This window comes from Scyliorhinus canicula, chromosome 2 (assembly GCF_902713615.1).
Source record: "Scyliorhinus canicula chromosome 2, sScyCan1.1, whole genome shotgun sequence".
Lineage (NCBI taxonomy): Eukaryota > Metazoa > Chordata > Chondrichthyes > Carcharhiniformes > Scyliorhinidae > Scyliorhinus > Scyliorhinus canicula.
In genome coordinates, this window is record NC_052147.1 from 19,302,195 (window position 1) to 19,322,411 (window position 20,217).

General features: G+C 49.3%; 1 protein-coding gene across 7 annotated transcripts in view; it reads right to left on the bottom strand.

Annotated features, from left to right (window-relative positions):
* LOC119951352 (tandem C2 domains nuclear protein) overlaps positions 1–20,217 on the bottom strand; it is a 61,220-nt gene that overhangs the window by 12,295 nt on the left and 28,708 nt on the right. For all 7 annotated transcript variants that reach the window (XM_038774529.1, XM_038774512.1, XM_038774490.1 and 4 more), the window contains 5 exons: positions 15,609–15,682; positions 11,961–12,036; positions 10,348–10,433; positions 5,648–5,764; positions 1,334–1,525 (listed from right to left, as the gene is read on the bottom strand). In XM_038774529.1, the coding sequence (XP_038630457.1) occupies positions 1,334–1,525; positions 5,648–5,764; positions 10,348–10,433; positions 11,961–12,036; positions 15,609–15,682 (545 nt within the window). The remainder of the gene's footprint in view (positions 1–1,333; positions 1,526–5,647; positions 5,765–10,347; positions 10,434–11,960; positions 12,037–15,608; positions 15,683–20,217) is intronic.

Genomic DNA, 20,217 nt, shown 5'->3' on the forward strand with positions numbered 1-20,217 from the left:
CAGTGAGCCTGGGGGCACTGGGGTGGCCATCCCAGTGGTCGGTGAGGGGTGAGGAACCCCAGCTGGGGTTGTGGGACCGTCCACTGGGGTGGGCCGCCATGGGAGGCTGCGGGGAAAGTGCTAGGGGGAAGGTGTTTGAGGGCAACCGGGGGGAATCCGCTCACGGCACCACTGCACCAACCCCTGGATCGTGTGTACCCTACACGTCTGCCCCACTGACTACCCGTAATCCCCAATGACTGCCGAGGCCTCTGGCTGCGCAGCTGTAGGCTATTCTTAATAGGGAATTGGCAATTGTGGCTAGGTGAGCACTTCACACAACCCAAGTGGATTCCCATGGGTGGGCGGACCATGTGGCATGTGGGGGTCATTGCCTAGCATCCCAGTGACACCCTGATGGCTGGACACTGTGCCTGAACACTGTGCGAGGCAACACCAGGTACAGAACATCCAAACACCCAGGACATGGGACACAGCTCCGGGGACATGTCCACGACGGAGGACGGGGGAGCCTCACTGGTGGGGGGGGGGGGGGGGGGGGGGGGGGGGGGGTGACTGGAGAGATGAACAAAGGGTCCAGGGTCCGGAGGTCAGCCGCATTGTGGAAGAAAGTGACAGAGGCGTCATAATAATAGTGCAAAAAAGTGTTTGATGTGTTGTACAATACCCCACTCCCGATGGTGCTGCACCCCCCTCACTCCCACTCCCCACCCTATACCTACCCCCACCCCTCCCCCAGTGCCCTCAGTGATCCTCAACGTGATTGGCCCTCCTAACTCTACATCTTGGTGTTTCCCCAGGATGCACAGCTCCCTACCTCGTCCCACGTCCTTCGATGTCCCTGACGGGCATCCTCTGGGGACTCTGGAACTGGAAGGCGCCGGCTCCTTTGTCGGCGGCACATGTACAGCCGTACCGCACTGTGCCGTGACACGGCCTCATCAGAGGGGTGGAACTCGGGGGAGGTGGTGCCCACCATTGCCACTCATTGGGACGAGTCTGGGTTGGCAGTCTGCACCCCCTCCTCCTGGACGGTGCCCATAGGACCCTGGGTTCACCTTGGGATAGAGGGGCAGCTGGGCGAGGATGATAGTTGTGTCGCGACTATAATGGTGGCAGCCACGGAGCTCTCCTCCAAGGTGTTCTCCTCGGAGGCAGGGGATGGGGGGGCCGCCCAGGATGGGCCGGCACCTTCAGCTGGAGGACCTGCGGGAAAATGGACACATCCCAACGTTCATAAGATCACCATTACGGGAGACACACCAGGTAAAACCCCGATACATGATCAGCACAAAGCCAGCAGATCCAGAAGTAGCAGCAACAATGTCCTCACCTGGGACTTTGAGGGTGAAGTAATATCAAGCCAGACGTTGGATTCCACATCGCTTAACTCTCTAAGTGACATTGAACATTCACCAATAACTCTCTTCCGTGGACTCTGAGTCACAATGTTGATAACAAGGCCATGCGTTTGGAGAATAGGCAGTTTGATGTTAAACACATAAGTCTCCAAGAACACCAAATTCTAGGGAAAAAAAGAGAGAAAACAGGGAGTCAATCTTCTGGCCAACAGACTGTGAAAGCTGCTAATCAAGTATTGTGGGATTGGTAACATTGCCATACACAGACAAGGGGCGGGATTCTCCCCTACCCGGCTGGGCGGGGGGTCCCGGCGTAGTGGAGTGGCACCAACCACTCCGGCGTCAGGCCTCCCCAAAGGTGCGGAATTCTCCGCATCTTCAGGGGCCAAGCCCTCACATTGAGGGGCTAGGCCTGCGCCGGAGCGGTTGGCACCACGCCGACTGGCGCCCAAACCGGCTCCAGCGGCCTTTGCCACCCGCCGCCCAGCGTTGGGGCTGGCCGAAAGGCCTTCGCTGGTTCGCGCATGCGCCGGTGCGGCAGCTGCCGCTGATGTCACCACCGGCGTATGCGCGCTGGGGGATTCTCTTCCGCCTCCGCCATGGTGGAGGCCGTGGAAGAAAAAGAGTGCCCCCACGGCACTGGCCCGCCCGCCGATGGGTGGGCACCGATCGTGGGCCTGGCCACCGTGGGGGCACCCCCCAGGGTCCGATCGCCCCGCGCGCTCCCCCCAGGACCCCGGGGGCCCGCTCGCGCCGCCGATCCCACCGCCACCAGAGGTGGTTCAAACCACGGCAGCGGGAGAGGCCTCCCAGCGGCGGGACTTCGGCCCATCGCGGGCCGGAGAATCGCCGCAGGGGGCACGCCGATCGGCGCGGCGTGATTCCCGCCGCCACTTCCCGGATGGCAGAGAATTTCTGCCACGGTGGGGACGGGATTATTGGAGGCCCCGGGTGATTCTCCGACCCTGCGGGGGTCGGAGAATTTCGCCCCTGGTCAGTCCTTGATATTAACTACACCGCTCTAGCTACTGTACTGAATTCTTTCCCAACCATGATGGCTTCTCCTCCCTTCTCTGCCATGATGGCTTATCTCACAACCACTCCCCTCCACCCCCGCACACCATGCCTTTATCTCTTGCTGCCTCCCACCCTCTTTGCATCTTATTCCCCTCTTAAACTCGATCTCTCAGGTCTTCCCTTTCGTTCTGGCCTCCGCCCCCCAGTTGTTGATATTTTGCTCCCTCTCTATTCTCGGAATGTCGGTGGGCTGTCCGCAGGTATCCCTGGCCAAGGCCCCCTGCCTCTGATTTTCCTTCCTGGATGCCTGTCCTCGATTTGGCCAGGTTGCCAGGTGGGAAACAGCAGGAAGAAAATTATAATCAGTTGTTAAGTTCCTCTGCGTCCCTAACCCCACCCCACAAATCTTGGGGCTCACAAGAGTCTTATAAGGGGATGTGATTTTGAGAGTTAAATATTCAGAATGGGGCAGATTTTGAATTTCCCGAACAACTCAATGCTTTACCTGAGTGCTCAAATCTAAGTGACTATTATGGCCATCCCAGAAGGTGCATTATATTAATGATAAAAACACAAACAGAGCAACACTCGCGTTATAATCAGCACACTTGGTAGGGCCATGACTGGAACCTTGAGTCAAGTGAATCTTACTTCCTACAGAAGAACACATCCACATAATACAATGCATGGGACCTTACGGCCGTTCCCATGGCAGGTTCTTCCGATCCCGCTGATGGTAACCCCTCCCCCCCAGCCTCCTCCCCTGCCACAGGTTCGCTGGTGGCAGAGGGCGTGAACAATGGGAAACACTATTGACAGTGAAGGGACAGGAAGATCCCACCGTTGCAAACACACCGCAGGTATAGGTTGTGGAATATTTTTGGGTGTTCTGAGGGAATGATGAGAAACTATGAAAGTGAATGTTACAATTCAGCAAAAACTGTGCAGTAGTTCTTTATCAGGAATCCGAGTAAGGTCAACCGCTCTGGCAAGCTATTAGGGAGTAGGTCACGAAAACCCATGTAATTAAGGCACAAGTCATTTACTTTGAACAAATACCACTTGTTGAGATAATTGTCTGTACCAGCTTAACGATGGCTCAGTGCAGATTAATATTTTACTCTACATAAAGTACCCAGAATGTTGCCGCACAGACAGGGTGTAGATTGATCCCTCAATACCAACCATACAACAGCACTCTACCAAGCTCAAAACTCTACAAGCAAAGAGTGTTCATAATTGCACTAAGTTCAGTAAATCCCTCATGCGGCCTACCTAATTTCAGAATGCCCAGAGCAATCGAGGCAACTCAAAAGTTGGACTAAATTCAAGGCCGCAAATTGTAAGATGGACAGGTTCAGGTGTAGCCCTATTCCTTACATAGTTCGGGTCCTTAGTGAAGTACGTAACCGATGCTTAGATATATTGGATTATAAACAATTTGGCAATTTAAGAGTTAGAGTGTGTTTGACTGCAGCAGTCATGTTATTGAAATAATCTGGTTTTGCAAGACCAGAAAGCTTTTAACAGCCAGAAGTGAAATTGTCCAGAGTAAAAGGCCTCGGCTAGTGCACTGTTCTTTGACTAAGGGGGAGTCCCTGGGGAGTTAATGTGTTTTCAGCCGGGGGGTGTTCATTTGTTTTCAGCTTGGGGTGATGATGTCATTGCTGGGTGGAGCTAATGTATTCAGGCATTTTGAGAACGCTTTTGAGTTGAGTTCTGATCTTGCTCCCCTTTAGACCTCAAGTAAAGTCTTCATTGTTTAATTGGGAATAGAAATGGTAATTAAGAGTATTATATTTATTGTATCGTCCAAGGGGTAATTGTGAGCTTTTTTTGGGTGTGATGTTAAAGAGTTTAAGATTGTTTTAATAACGGAGTTCTGTGTTAAAATGCCAAATCTGTATTTCTTCATGTATCACTCCTGGAGTGAAGTATCCGTTTCTCACAGTCTGCCAAAATAAACTAAAATGATGGGTTTCAGTCTAGTAGCACAGCAACTGTTGGTGTCTGGTCTGGGATCGCAATAAAATGTTTGTAATTTTAGGGTAATTTATGTTGCAAATATTTTAAAATCCTGCTCTATTTGTTATCTATTTCTGTTGCTCTGTGATGGTTACATGTTTTCACCTTTCTGGTCTGATTACATACATCATATCTGAATCTTTTATGTTCCATTATAATTTGAACCATTTAATCTGCATTGGTCTCTTTTTCTATGAAAGGCCAACTGTTCTAATCCAATCCCCTCCGCATGCCCTCAATATTCCACTTTTTTAAACAGCCATCTAATTGGCTTTTAACGTAATCAATACTTGTCACAGGCAACTATTTCCTGTGAAAAGAAATGGTTGCACTCAGCAATCCGGATAGATTAGCGTTCGCTGATTCACACAGATTCCCGGTTAATCAGTGCCTCAAATTTTAAGTCCTCATCTTTTTCTCCCCCCCATGACCTCCTCCATCCCCAGCTCGAAAACCTCCTTCCGACCCTCAATCCTCTCAGATCTCGGTGTCCTCACCTCCTGAGCCTCCCTAATTTTAAATCGTTTTAACGTTGATGGCCTTGCCTTTCAGAAACCTGGGGCCTGCACTCTGGAATTTGTTCACTAAATCTCTTTGCCTCTCTTCCTCACTTCCTCCTTAAATACACTCCCTCAAACCCTCTTTGACAAATCAGTTGGGCACCTGAGCTAATATCTTCACACATAGTTCAGAGTGATATTTTGCTTTACAATGCTCCCGTGAATCACCTGGGTATAATATAAAAGGCACCCTATAAGTATGGAGGTCTTGTGATGTGGTGGGTGGCGTCCCTGCTTCTGAAGCAGAGGCTCTGGGTTTGAGTCTTACCCCAGGTCTTGATGGCCAAGGAAGGTGCGTTCATAACGCGGTCAAACAGTTTGAATGTCAACCTGCAAATCCTTCCAAGATGCAAATAGCTGGCGGTAAGAGCCGGGGAGACTCCCGGTCACACCTGCTTGATGTGGTGTGGCGCTACCTCAAGCTATAAGCCCCTGGTGACAGACTAATGACCTGCTCTGGGAATTACTAGCTGTGTTCACTAGAGGCTCCCTTAGTGAACCACTTGGTGTGGGAAGGGAATTGTAATATCAACAAAAGTTGTAGATTTATGGTCAGTTTAGGTGCTGATGTAACTGAGGTTCTAATCCGGGAACAGGATGGGAAAGGGTAAGAAAAACAGTTATTCGGAGTTAGTTATATAATTGACGTCATTAACAGGCATGGCCTTTCTAAAGAATACTTACATTGGCATCTTCCTTCACAGCAGATTTGAAGTGCACGGGCTTTGGTAATGTTATTGTTCCTTTAAGATAAACACGGATTTTCTCTGTAGATTTGTGCCGCAAATATAAATCTTTAATCTGTAAAAGGATGAGAATATAATTATTAACGAATTGTTCATTAACCTAATGGCAACATAATCATACACACATTATGGGTGGTCTCGGACGCCAGTCACTGCTAGCAGAGTTCCCGATGCGGTGGAGAATCCCAAGTTGAACAGACAACGGAGGGCGGGATTCTCTGATCCTGAGGCTAAGTGTTGACGCCGTTTTAAATGCCGTCGCGTTTTACGACGGCGTCAATAGGCCCCTAGGAGCATGCGCGCTACGACCACCGCAAACTCGCGCATGCGCGCTAGTTTCCTTCTCCACGGCGGCCCCGAGGCAACATGGCAAAGAGCAAATTGGCCCAGCGTGGAGGAACATAGGCCCCCACCAGGAGAAGCAGGCCTGCCGATTGGTAGGCCCCAATCGCGGGCCAAGCCACGGTGGAGACCCCCCCCCCCCCGGGGTTTGGATCCCCCCTCCCGCCCACCAGGCCGCCCCCCGCAGGATGAACACTGAGGTCCCGCCAGGTAGGACCACACGTGAACAGTGCCAACGGGACTCAGCCTATCTCGGTGGCCACTCGGCCCATCGTGCGCGGAGAATCGGCGGGGGGGGGCGCGTAGAGCGGCCTCCGACCAGCACCAACCATGCTGGCACCGATTATCCGGTCACCGGTCACCCTGGCCCGGTGTCGGAGAATCCTGCCCGGGATTTCTGCTCCGGTTATCCAGGGAGGTACACACCCCACGCTGGTGGGAGGATGCAAATGGGTCATTTGAATTAAGGACACCGGATTCTCCACACCTCGGGGATGCTGTGGCCCTCTGGGCCAGGATTAACATGGACCTGGATTGGTGCAAGCATTTCCCAGCATAACCCTAATGCGGTGGACATCGCAGAGGGCCAAGGGGGTAAGTATTTATCATTGGTGCACCAAAGTCCAAAGCCCTGCTCTACCCCACAGTCCTTCCCACCTGACCCCCCATCAGACCCTTCCATCAGATACCTCCCCATATCAGTTACCCCCATATCAGAGACTCCCCCATATCAGTTACCCCCATATCAGAGACTCCCCCATATCAGAAACCCCCATATCAGAGATTCCCGAAAGTCAGAGCCCCCCCCCATATCAGAAAACGACACCCCCCGGCAAATATCAGAGACGCTCTCCATCCGTCAGCTCTGCTTGGAAGTTAAAGAGCAGTCCAGGCAGAAACAGTGAAAAATCACTGTTTTCTCACTTACCTGTCCCTTACACCTGCTGCCTCAGATGCTAGTGTAGAAAGCAGTAGCTGTTATTTCATAGATAGCCAAAACACATCACAAGGCTTTAGAAATCCTAAGATCATTTTATCTGTAAAGCTTCTATTCACTTCAAGGAGAAATAGCTTTCAGGAGGCTGTAATTGACAGGGCAACAGCTTCCAGGCAGCCAAAGTCTGGATTGTTTTTTTCATCTTCCTTCACACTTGAATGCATCTCAAGTACCCTGCTAACCAAAATGTTTATAAACATTTAGGGAATAAGTGCTTTCACTTCTTTTTTTCTAAGCAGAAAGCACTAAACTGCTTTTGATGTGGTGACAACCTGTCAATCATAGCTAGCTTCCAGGCAGGAGTGAGTGATGGGATTGGGGGGAGGGGGGGTGGTCTCTGATATGGTGGGGTCTCTGAAATGGGGGAGTCTTTGATTTTATGGGGCCTCTGATGAGGATTTCTTATAGGGAATGGTGGGGGGTTGTGGGGGTGGGGCAGGTCACCCTCACGCCTGTGTGCTGTGTGGGGCTGACCTAGCAATTCCCATGGGTGGAGGAGGGAGGGGAGGATATTCTTTGTGCCGGGGGTGCGGAGGGGGGGGGGGGGGGGGGTGGAGGGGGGGGGTGCAGGATTTGCACTGTGGAGGGGAGGGGGGCTGGCCGTCAGACCTCAGTATTGGGCCACCAGCTTAAAATGCCGAACTGATTGTGGATTCGGAACAGAATCCCAGGAACTCCACACCATGCACAAATTGCATGGCCAGGGAGAGTGAATCACTCCCGGGCACTGCTCCTAGTTCCTGTGCAGATCAGGACCAATTCTACTTCGGCTAGAGAACATAGAGCCAGATTCCCCGATTCTGAGACTAAGTGCGAAGGCTCTGTGGGAAAAAAAAGTGGTGCCGCCCTTTCACCGATGCTGCGATCGATGAGGGGCTAGCTGCCACACCACGTAAAACCCCCGGCCTCACGAGGTAAATGGCTGGAGAACGGCCGGGCCATGGCCGCGCATGCGCACGGCGACAATCTGCAGTGGTCGTGCCGTAAAACATGGCACGACCGTGCGCGAGCCGACCTGCAGATAGTGCCCCACTGGACACCCCCTCACCACCCTCACCAGTCCCCCCCAGCATGCCCCCCCCCCCCCCCCCGGCCAACAGCATGCAGCATGACTCCTGCCCGACAGTCCGCAGCCGCCACGCCCGGTTCCCGCACGGCTGAGACCAGACGTGAACTGTGCCGTCGTGAACTCGGCCCATCTGGGACAGAGCATCGGGGGAGGACTTTCAGGTGACGTGCTGCGGCCGTCCCAACGCCGTGCAGCGCACACTGTGATTACGCCATTTTGTAGGGGGCGGATCATGCGGACATGCATCAAACAGGCCTGTTTCAGCGCCAAAATGGATTCTCCGCCTGATCGTTGATTACGAAATCGGCATCGGGGAACGGAGATTCTCGCCCACAGTCTACCAAACGGAGAATCCTGCCCTGTAACTCATTTTAATTCAAATTATGTAATCTTCTCCTTCTTTCATATGGCTCGGTATAGAACAAGAACTTTAATACTATGTCAAGGAGAATCTAATAAAGATGTTTTTAGCACTTTGCAGTTATAATAATATTGCTCAATTCAAAATGTTGCAGGATTTTTGTGAAAAATAAATTGAGTTATTAAGGAGGGAGTTTATTTTTGTTGCATAATTAGAAAATTGTGCAGCTAATACTTTTCAGAAACAGAAGCATTTAGATCCCCATCGCCTCTTCAGGAATTGCCTTCAGAACAAGGTGTAGGAAAGCTTCATTTGAACATGATCTCGGCTAATCGGTCACTGTTATTACTTAGCTGCTGGTATGGTCTATTTCTATATCAAATATCTATTTCAAATCCTCATTAGTATCCATATATTTAGTCATGTAATAGCCTGACATACTAGGCTTACACTTGAGGTACACAGCACCAGCCCATGTTCCAACTCTAGTCCACAAAGTTACCTGACAAGCAGTTTTCTACATTGCAATGCCCATAAGTTGCCCAAATGTATGGTCGTTAAAATTGCTGATGAAAAATAGAGAGGGCGTCATGATAACACAGTGGTTAGCACTGCTGCTTCACAGCACCAAGGTCCAGGGTCCAATTCCAGCCTTGGGACTCTGTCTGTGTGGAGTTTGTAGATTCTCCCCATGTCTGTGTGGGTTTCCTCCAGGTGCTCCGGTTTCCTTCCACAGTCCAAAGATGTACAGGTCAGGTGATTGACCCTGATAAATTGCCCCTTAACGTCAAAAAGGTTAGGTGGGATTACTGGGTTATGAGGATAGTTATGAGGGTATGGGCGTGCGTCGAGATAGGGTGCTCTTTCAGTGGTCGTGCAGACTGGATGGATCAAATATCCTCCTTCTGCACTCTAGGAATTCTTTGACTTTATGAAGTTAAGTTTTGAAGAGGACATAGGTGTCTGCAAAGGGACATAGACAGGTTAAGTGAATGGGCAGAAATTTGGCCAATGGAGTATATTGTGGGAAAAGGTGAACTTGTTCACTTTGGCAGGAAGACATTTTTTTAAAGTATATTATTTGAATGGAGAGAGATTGCAGAGCTCTTGAGGCACAGGAGGATCTGGGTGTACTGGTACAGGAATCACAAGGAAAGGTATTCAGTAAGTGATTAGGAAGGCCAAAGGGGAATGGAATATAGAAGTAGGGATGGGTTGTGACAGATATTTAGGGCATTGGTGAGGCCACATCTGGAGTAGTGTGTGCAGTTTTGGGAAGAAAGGATAAATGTGCCTTATAAGCAGTTCAGAGAAGGTTAATTCAACTGATACCTGGGAAGGGTTATTTTATGAGGAAAGGTTGGTCAGGTTGGTCCTTTGTTCGTTGGAGTTTTGAAGAATGCAAGGTGATCTTACTGAAGGGTATAAAATCCTGAGGGGACTTAACACTGTAGATGCTGGAAGGATGTTTCTCCTTGTGGGAGAAACTCAAACTAGGGGACACAGTTTAACAACAAGTTGTCTCCCATTTAAGAATTTTAATCTCTCAAAGTCAGTTGTCTGTGAAACTCCCTTCCCCAGGGAATAATGGAGGTAGGGTCATTGAATATTTTTAAGGCAGAGTTAGATAAGATTCTCGACTAACAAGGGAGTCAAAGGTTATCAGGGATATTCATGAGGTACCAAGGTAATGGAACACCAGATTGGTCTCCCTTTGTGACACTTGCAAAGTAATTTTACAAGAGCAATAGAAACATCAGCAGACCAGCTTCCATCAAGAAGATGGGTTCAAAAGCAATGGGGAAATAAAACAATAGCAATACTGCAAATAATTTCCAGTTTTTTTCCAGGCACATAGTTAGGCCTCACCTGTACCACAGTGATCCAGATTTGTTCGACATCTGGTCTGTAACTCAGTTTCAGATTGAGTTTTCCTAAGTCATCGAAGACTGTATCTGGGGGAGATCATACACTTCTAAATATCGATATCTATAAATCAGTGTACGTTGTAACCAAACAGTTTTCACAGACAAGAAGCTGGTGCATTCATTTTTCCCTCTGTGTGGTCTGGTTTCAATGTGCAATAATGGTATTGACCACCCAAAAATAACCACAGGCCCCACATTCTGCCAGATTCATTATGGCAGCAGCTGAACACCTATTCTTAAATTTGAGGATGGCAGTGAGATGATTGGTCATTTCTTCAGCTTGGTTGGCCAAGCATTTGTCCTGCTGAAATGATGTGGGAATCGCTGGCAAGGGCAGCACTGGTTGCCCATCCCAATTGCCCTTAAAACTGATGGCTCGCCTAGCCATTTCATAGGGCAGTTGAGAGTCATTACTGTGGATCTGGAGTCACTTGTGGACCAGGGGCGGGTTTGTCCATTTTGCCAGCACCCGGGGGTTTCCTGACGGCATGGGGCTGCCCCACAATGGGAAACTCCATTGACCGGCTGGCGTAACGGAGAATCCCGCCCCAGATTATCCTTCCCTAAAGGACATGAGTTTCATGGCCACCATCACCGAGGTGAGCTTTCAATTTCAGATTTATTTTATTAATTGAATTAATTAAAGTTCCATCAATTGCCGTGGGATTTGAACCCATGTCCCCAGAGCATTGGTCTTGGTCTCTAACGACAACACCACTAAGCCATCCTCTCCCCATCTCCCAATTGGCGTCAATGGAGCTCCTAAATCAAACGTCCAAGTGAAACAGTCACAATTGTATAAAAACTGTGCCACGATTATCATCCTAGATTTCTTAATCATGGGTCGCAATATGTAGCAGACCACAAGATAAGTCTTCATGAATTATTTTAATGATCAAGAGGGAACAGTATTTACGATGCTTGGATCAGTTCCATTATGGAGATCCAAGCGGAGATATTTTAATTTGTAATAATAATGCTTTGAGCAGACATGACACACACAGTCACAACCACATGGTTCAAACAAACATGTTTTGGGCCCAAAAACAGAAAATACTGGACAATCTCAGTAGGTCTGACAGCATCTGTGGAGAGGTAAGGGAGTTAACGTTTAGAATCTGGGTGACTCTTTGCCCATCCAGCTTAGGAAAATTAAGAGCATGTTTCAGTTACTCAGAGTACAGCCAATGGGCACAAGGGCACAAAACAGCTACCAGCGGAGCTCTAGCTGGAAAAATAAGTGCTGTGGCTGGAGCTCGGCATTTGTTTGCACAGATAAGGGGTGGTATGTGCGCGTGTGTGTCTGTGTGCACACAGGGAACCACGAGGGAAACTGGTGTCTGAAGTGCAATGGAAAATGTTGGAGAAGGAGGGAGAGAGACAGAGAGAGATGCTAACTAATTCAATGCAAGCCCCCACTAGGCACCCCAGCAAATCCCAAAGCAGAAAGTGAAAGGGTCGCATTCCTCAAAACCCGGAGTTAGGCTAAACAGCCGTCGACGTTTATTAGAAATACTCTCTGAAATAGAGAGCGTTTTCAAGGTCGGTACTCACCTATACTGCGTGAGCTTCCGAAGGAATCCATCAAAGAGGATACTGTACTGTTTATACTCGATGCTGAACTAAACCTCTGTGTGCAGGGACAGAAAAAAGACAGGCACAGTTTTAAACCGGGAACAGGAAAAAGGCTTCAGCTTCTCGATCCTGGAGTACACAACAATGATTACAGCCTTGCCTTCATCGTATGAACTAATGCTTCATGTTTTAATAAACCTTTAGTCAATTACTTTCAACATTATTGCTGAAAAAAAAAACAGATGCTCCTGTGTAAATATTGGACAGCAGGAGGCATTGAAGATCAGAGAAGCAAGATGGGTAGGGGTGACGAAGGGACGTACAATGCATCAAGCGACCCATGTCAGGGCATTAAACCCTGGACTGCAGTCACCAGAGCCTCTCGACTAATCCAACTGAACCTCTTAACTAATTCATCTGATGCCCCTCATAATTTCCTCTCCTCGAGTTGCTCGTAGTATTGCCCAGGAGATTAATGCTCTATTTTCAAGAAACATCAGGGTGACTCAGGAATGTTGGCAAGCCTAAATGAGGGGGGTCACTAATTTGACTAAATTTCTCTTGGTTTCAAACTAAAAGGAGAAACCCGGTCATTGTTATTCTGGACAGTCTCTGCTCTTTTTGTGGTGATGTAACTCCTGAATGACATGAGGCAGATTGCTGAATCATCGTACAGATTGCTGAATCATTATACAGAAACAAGGAAAGGACTCCTCCCTTCCCTTAGATCTTTCCACAAGGCACTGCTGTCTGTCGAAACCTCCTCAAATCATTGCATTTGAAAACATGTTGACAAACATTGGGAACAAATTAACTAAAGCCTCAGCGAAGGAAGAGTGATAGGGGACCACTGTCACATACGGAGGGGAGTGACCTTCTCCTGTTCCGAAAAGTCTTCTATTAGCTTCGGAAAAGTTCACCAAATATTGAAGAGGCTGAAATTCCTGCTGTGTGTTGTGGTTACTGTCCTTTGACTTAACAACGCCGAGGTCAATTCTCTGTGGCAAGTTGTGAAACTCAAATAAATGTGGTAATTGAGGGCCAGAAAAATAACCAATGGGGTTTTCCAAATTGTTCCAAAACCGAGAGGAGGAAGCTGCCACCTTTCCCTATGTTACATCACTCCGGTGCCATAATGTCTATCTGTGGTTAACTCTTCACCCGCACTGTAGCAAGCCATTCCGTTGCAAGTGTAATAACCACTCTACCTAACATCATTGTGGCAGCACCCAAACCGAAACCATAGTGCTTCAAACAGAAGGACAGCACCTCTAACAGAACTAGTCCCACTACACAAACCACCACCTCTCCGCACCCCGCCCCCCACCCCCTGCTCCAGTAGCCCTGCTAGACTCGAACTGGGAACATAAATATGCCTGTGCAGCTCCAAGAGTGCAGATTTCCCAACAGATTGCTGCGGTTTGAAAGTTAAAGACATTCATTAACTACAGGAGTGCAGCCAACTGCATGCCCAAGCACATAATGATTAGCCCCACTGTGTTCAATCCAGTGGTGTAGGTCAGTCAGAGTACAGCGAAGACAATAGCATCAGACCCACACAGTGGTGGATCACAGAACATGCTGTCCTGTCAGGTTAATGAAAGTTAATGCAGAAAGTCTGATCCTCTGGGCTGGATTCTCCAAAAATGGGGCTACGTCCCCATGCTGGCATAAAAACGTTGGCGTTTCACTCTAGAGTTTCCTATAAAAAAGAACAGCCGATTCATTCACCTGCAGGGGGCTGGCAGGGACCCAGAGTGATTCATGCAGCTTTAGCTGCAGATACGGGCCCCCGCACTTTCAATTTTGAGTCCAACATGTGCAGGGCGGCGACCTCCAGCGGTCGCGCCAAGCACCATGGCGGACTCGAACCACGGAGGCAGATGAAGAATGTAGGCCTCCACCCCCACCGATCGGCCGCGCATCTGAAGATCTGACCACCCTGATCTATCCCCCGGCCGCCCATAAGACGCCGCCCAGTGTCCGATCCCCTCCGACCCCACCGGGGAGTCCACAGCCACCACGTGAGCTTCCCGAACGGCAATAGGTGGTTAGAACCACGCTGTTGAGAACTCGGCCGGTTGGGAGCGGAGGATCGCTGGGCTGGCCTTTGGCAGTGGCCCCCCAGCCGCGCGGAGTACTCCTCAAACACGCCGACTCTTGGGTCCTGGAGAATTGCCGGACCGGCGCCGGGCCGATTTCGGTGTGAAATTGGATTCTCCACCCCCCGCACCAAACGCGATTTTGGCGCGGGGCTGCGGAGAATCCAGCCCTCTGTGGGAGCAGCCACTTTTGGATGGTTGATCATAGAATTTACAGTGCAGAAAGAGGTCATTCAGGCCATCGAGTCTGCACCGGTCCTCGGAAAGGGCACCCTACCCAAGCCCATACCTCCACCCTATACTCATACCATCACCCTATCCCTGTAACCCCACTTAACTTTTGTTTTGGACACTACGGGCAATTTAGCATGTCCAATCCACCTAACCTGCACATCTTTGGACTGTGGGAGGAAACCGGAGTACCCAGAGGAAACCCACGCACACACGGGGAGAACGTGAGGACTCCCTCCGCACAGACAGTGACCCAAGCCGGAATCGAAACTTGGACCCTGAAGCTGTGAAGCAACTGTGCTAACCACTGTGCTGCGCAGATCATTTTCTGGATGACATTAGCTGGTGGGTTTTCAATGAACTAGGTCACAGGCAGAGTCCAGATGGAGTTTGTACCTGCAGTCAAATGCTGCCATGAGGACATGGCGAGAGCCAGGGATGCTGAAGTCCACCCAACTGTGTGACTCTGATGTTGTCCCACATTGTCCGACCTGCCATGTTCCACGAGATGGAAAAGATCGTGAACAGCACAGATCTTCCTGTACACAAGGGCTTGAAAACCTCACAAGGAAAGCATTTCAAATTGTATCAGCCATTCTGTGACACAGCAGCTGATATACATGCAGCTGTTATCAAACCACACAATACATACAGACTGAATCATGGGGCATAACAGAGAAAACCTCCTCACTGATCAGCGGCAGAGAGATCGCTGTCTTAGACTTCCCACGAAGACAATGGGCAGAGCTCAACTAAATCTGCACAGATAACAAATTATGTCACCTCCTCCTCCATAAGTGGAAGGTGAGGGACCACCCAAAGTGCGTTTGTGGGCACAAGTATCAAACCATGGAAAACATTGTCTCAAAGCTCCCTGGTAAGCGCCCGATTCTATCACTCAGCATTTCAGGAAGCCATCAAGTGGATTGCCATGCAAGATGTTCCATTTTAATCTTTTCCCACCATCCGGAACGTATAGTAGCTTTCCCTGACGTGGAGTTGTATAGGGTTGGGGGCAAGAACAGGATCAAAAAGTGTGCCAAATTTAAGACGATCTTATGAGCTATTCAAAATGACAAAATGATTTGCTAATTCCTAGAGGTGCGACTATTGTGTAGTAAGAGAAGATAGGTAACTGTTTTAAATTTACAAGATACTGTCTTTACACAAAATAAGTCTCTTATAATAAGACTGCAACTTGAGAAGATGCACGTTTATTCCAAAATTATCAACCTCAAGACTCCAATACGGTTGTCCGGGCTGGATACAGAACCCAAATTGATTAGAGACTTACATGTTGACTTGTCAGATCGAGCATGGAGCTGCTTAAGCCTGGACTACTCAATTTTGGGCTCCTCAAATCCCACACTGAAACACAAAGAACACAAAATAAAATAATTATTCCAAAACAAATGTAGACTTTGAAAGCCATGACCCTCGCCATGGGGCTGAAGTTTTACTTGCCTGTAATGCCAGAAAGAGCTGGATCAGAAAGTCACAGGGGCCCCAGAAGCCAGCACTACCCTGCATGCTGCAGATGTTTAACTCTGCAACATGTGCATAGTAGCACCCATTGGTTCTCTGCCCACTGACAGGATGGGGAAACAGGACAATAATGTCCATCAGGTTATCTACGCCTGTGCCACAGTTGCAGGAGGTGAGATTGTCATTCTGGGCAGCCCGGTGACGCAAGTGGTTAGCACAGTTGCCTCATGGTGCTGAGGTCCCAGGTTCGATCCCGGCTCTGGGTCACTGTCCGTGTGGAGTTTGCACATTCTCCCCGTGTTTGTGTGGGTTTCGCCCCCACAACCCAAAGATGTGCAGGGTAGGTGGATTGGCCACGCTAAATTGCCCCTTAATTGGAAAAAATGAATTGGATACACTGAATTTTAAAAAAAGATTGTCATTCTTGGGGTGGGGGCAGGGGGTGCGATATCGGGTGGACTGCTGATTAGCGGTCACATCGGAAAGGAGGAATCAGTGATTGTGGACGAGGATGTAGGACTACCCTGCCTGATTGCAGGGTTTTACAGGCAGGGATGTTGTATCCAGGAGATAGGTGTAAAGGTTGCTAACCTGGCTATTACTGCCAACATCAAAAATCAAAAAGTTGAATCAGAATGATGCTCGCAGACTAATTGTGATAATTAAATGTCCAACCCGCTTCTCGCAAGCAGACTGGTCACCTGTCCCTCATCCCGTTTCTTTCAAAAGTGGAAAGAGGCAAGTTCAAGGTGGTTAATTTCTTACGTTTTAAGCCCTGACCCGCCCACTTTGGGAGCTAAAATTCAGCCTGTTAGGTTTCCTGAAGCTGCACCATGATTTCCGAATGATCAAAACAAAGTGAAACTCTGTGCTACCTGACTAGCTTTACACCTGGTCATTCAACTGTTAATTCGCACAGATTACGTTTTTATGGCCCAGCAACATTGAATGATAAAGTAGTTGGATTATTCTATGAGCAGATTTAGGCCCCATCCTCGGTGCTATCTGCTCAAAGGTCCAAGTATTGGCCCAACAGACCGTTGTGTGATTGGTAATGAAATTGTTTCTCTACCTCCCTCCTCTCTTCCATTCGAAATAGACATTTACCCTCGGTAAATAGTATAAGGAAGTTGTCTGTGCTGCTGCCAACTTGTGACAACAATTATCAGCAAAATTAGTTATGGTTACACCCTCGCAAATGCAAGATTAAAAATAAAACTGCTGGTGAAGAAGTAGGTTGATCTCACAAACATTGGAATAATAATAATAATCTTTTATTGTCACAAGTAGGCTTACATTAACACTGCCATGATGTTACTGTGAAACGTTCCTAGTCGCCACATGAAATGAAATCGCTTATTGTCACGAGTAGGCTTCAATGAAGTTACTGTGAAAAGCCCCTAGTCACCACATTCCGGCGCCTGTCCGGGGAGGCTGCTATGGGAATCAAACCGTGCTGCTGGCCTGCTTGGTCTGCTTTAAAAGCCAGCGATTTAGCTGAGTGAGCTAAACCAGCCCCTATTCGGGCGCCTGTTCGGGTAAATGGAGGGAGAATTCAGAATGTCCAATTCACCTAACAAGCACGTCTTTCGGGACTTGTGGGAGGAATGCGGAGCACCCGGAGGAAACCCACGCAGACACGGGGAGAACGTGCAGACACCGCACAGACAGTGACCCAAGCTGGGAATTGAACCCGGGACCCTGGAGCTGTGAAGCAATAGTGCTAACCACTGTGCCCCATTCTGTGCTCCAACCTATTCCTCTTCTCTAATTGCTGTGTGCACTCGATGTTGTGTTCTGTGTTGATGGGATGGACCCTCTTTCGGTTCAGAATTTATTTCTAATAACTCAGAAGCTTAGCGACTTGTTAAGGCCACGGACGGGGGCGCAAAATACTACCAGGGCTGAGAAATAAAAGAGCAGAAATATGAAGTGGCCTTATAAGGTAAAGTTACCATAATCCCAGGTGGCAATAGGCTGTTTTCCCCTTTGAGGTGTCTGGTGGTGATTCAACCTGTGGATCACCACACCTCAGATGAGGAAGAACCTCAGCTGGTACGGGAATTGAGCCTACGCTGCTGGCCTTGCTCTACATCGCAAACCTGATGTCCAACCAAGTGAGCTAAACCAGCCTCCAAATATATGGCCTTATATTTGAGTTTGGGAAGGATGCAGGTAGAAGGAAAAATAAGTGAGGAAAACAAAGAGTTTTTTCAGGATATTAGCAAAAGACGAATTTGAGCACAAAATTATTTCCACTCAAAACACAAAAGAAACTAATGAGAAATAACACAACAGCAGGATAGGGGGGTGAGAATTTAGAAGAAAGAAGAAAGCAAAAAGGAGAAAATATAAAAAGAGAAAAGAAAGAAAAGGGTCGGGATTCTCCCCTATCCGGCAGGGGGGTCCCGGCGGGATGGAGTGGCGTGAACCACTCCGGCGTCGGGCCGCCCCAAAAGGTGCGGATTCCTCCGCACCTTTAGGGGCCAAGCCCGCGCCGGAGTGGTTGGTGCACCGCCGGCCGGCGGGAAAAGGCTGGCGCCATGCCAGCCGGGGCCGAAGGGACTCCGCCGGCCGGTGGAAGTCTGCGCATGCGCGGGAGCGTCAGCAGCTGCTGACGTCATCCCCACGCATGCGCCGGGGGGTGGTCTCCTACGCGTTGGCCATCGCGGAGGCTGATGGCTGACACGGAGGGGAAAGAGTGCTCCCACGGCACAGGTCCACCCACGGATCGGTGGGCCCAGATCGCGGGCCAGGTCACCGTGGGGGCACCCCCCGGGGCCAGATCACCCCACGCCCCCCCCCCCCCCCAGGACCCCGGAGCCCGCACGCGCCACATGGTCCCCTCCGGTAAGGGACGTGGTGAGGCCGGCATTACAGCACCGGGACTTCGGCCCATTGGAAAATCGTCGGGGGGGGGGGGGGGGGGGGGGGCGGAGAATCCCGCCCACGATACGTTTAAGATACGTTTAAGAAGAAAGACTTGCTTTAATATCGCCCTTTCTCAACTTCAAGACATCCCAAAATACTTGATGGTCAAGAGGACTATTGAAGTGTAATCACTACTGACTGCAGTGTAGGCAAATGCAGCAGCCAACTGGTGCACAGCAAGATCCCACAAACAGCAGCATGATAAATGATGAGTTCATTTGTTTCAGGCACAATAGTTGGGGAATGAATATTGGTCAGGACACCAACGATAACCACCCTGCTCTCCTTCAACTTGTGTCATGGACCTCTTACATCCACTCGAGGGGACAAATGTTGGTTTAAATGCCTTCTCCTTGGAAAGAAGGCAAAGAAAAGAATAAACAAGGCTGGAAGGGTACTCTGGAGGTGAATGAATGGGTAAGGGTTGTGGCATTGGACATCAGAATCAGCAGTCAAAGAACCAGAGGCACTAACTGGAATGGAGCGACATGGGATGGGATTTTCCAGTTCCCCGGCTGCGTGTTTCTCAGAAGCCCGCCATTCGCTGGTGGCGGGTTTCTGTACTCCCGCTGGTCAATGAGATTTCCCACTGAAGCCTCCTCACTCTGCCAGGAAACCCGCGGGCCGGGGTGCCCTCCCAACGGGAACAGAGAATCCCAACGGCCGGTGAATTCCGGCCAAGATCTCTTAGCTTTGATGGAAACCTGGCTACAGTTTGACTGGGACTTTGAAATTAAATATCCCTGAGTGTAACATTCTTGAGAGAGATACAGAAAGAATCATAGCATGGTACAGCACTGAGGAAGGCCAATCACCCATTGTGCTCTTGCCAGAGGAGTGGCCTTGTAGATTAAAGGTACATTTACAACCATTGAAAGGAAAGTTTGTATCAAAACAAACGACAAACGATTGATAGTGCAGCACTCTGTCAGTGTCGCATTAGAGTATCAGTTAACATTGTGAGCTTGAATCTCTTGGTAGTAGTGCCATGAGCCAATGTGACAGCACGGTAGCACAGTGGTTAGCACAGTTACTTCACAGCTCCAGGGTCCCAGGTTCGATTACCCGCTGGGTCTCTGTCTGTGCGGAGTCTGCACGTTCTCCCTGTGTCTGCGTGGGCTTCCTCCGGGTGCTCAGGTTTCCTCCCACAGTCCAAAGATGTGCAGGTTAGGTGGATTGGCCATGCTAAATTGCCCTTAGTGTCCACAAAGGTTGGGTGGGGTTACTGGGTTACCGGGAAGTGTGGGCTTAAGTGGGGTGCTCGTTCCAAGGGCCGCTGCAGACCCGAGGGGCCCAATGGCCTCCTTCTGCCTGTAAATTTTATGAAATTAGAAATCTATGAAATTACGTTTGTACAGTTTTTTGAAATATATAAGTTGGCCAACACGTCTGAAATCTAATTGTGTGAAATGTTTCTCTGGGTGACGACTGGTTTCGGTCAACGGAATGTTGCCTGCAGCAAATGAGTTCCTCATCACACCAGTAAC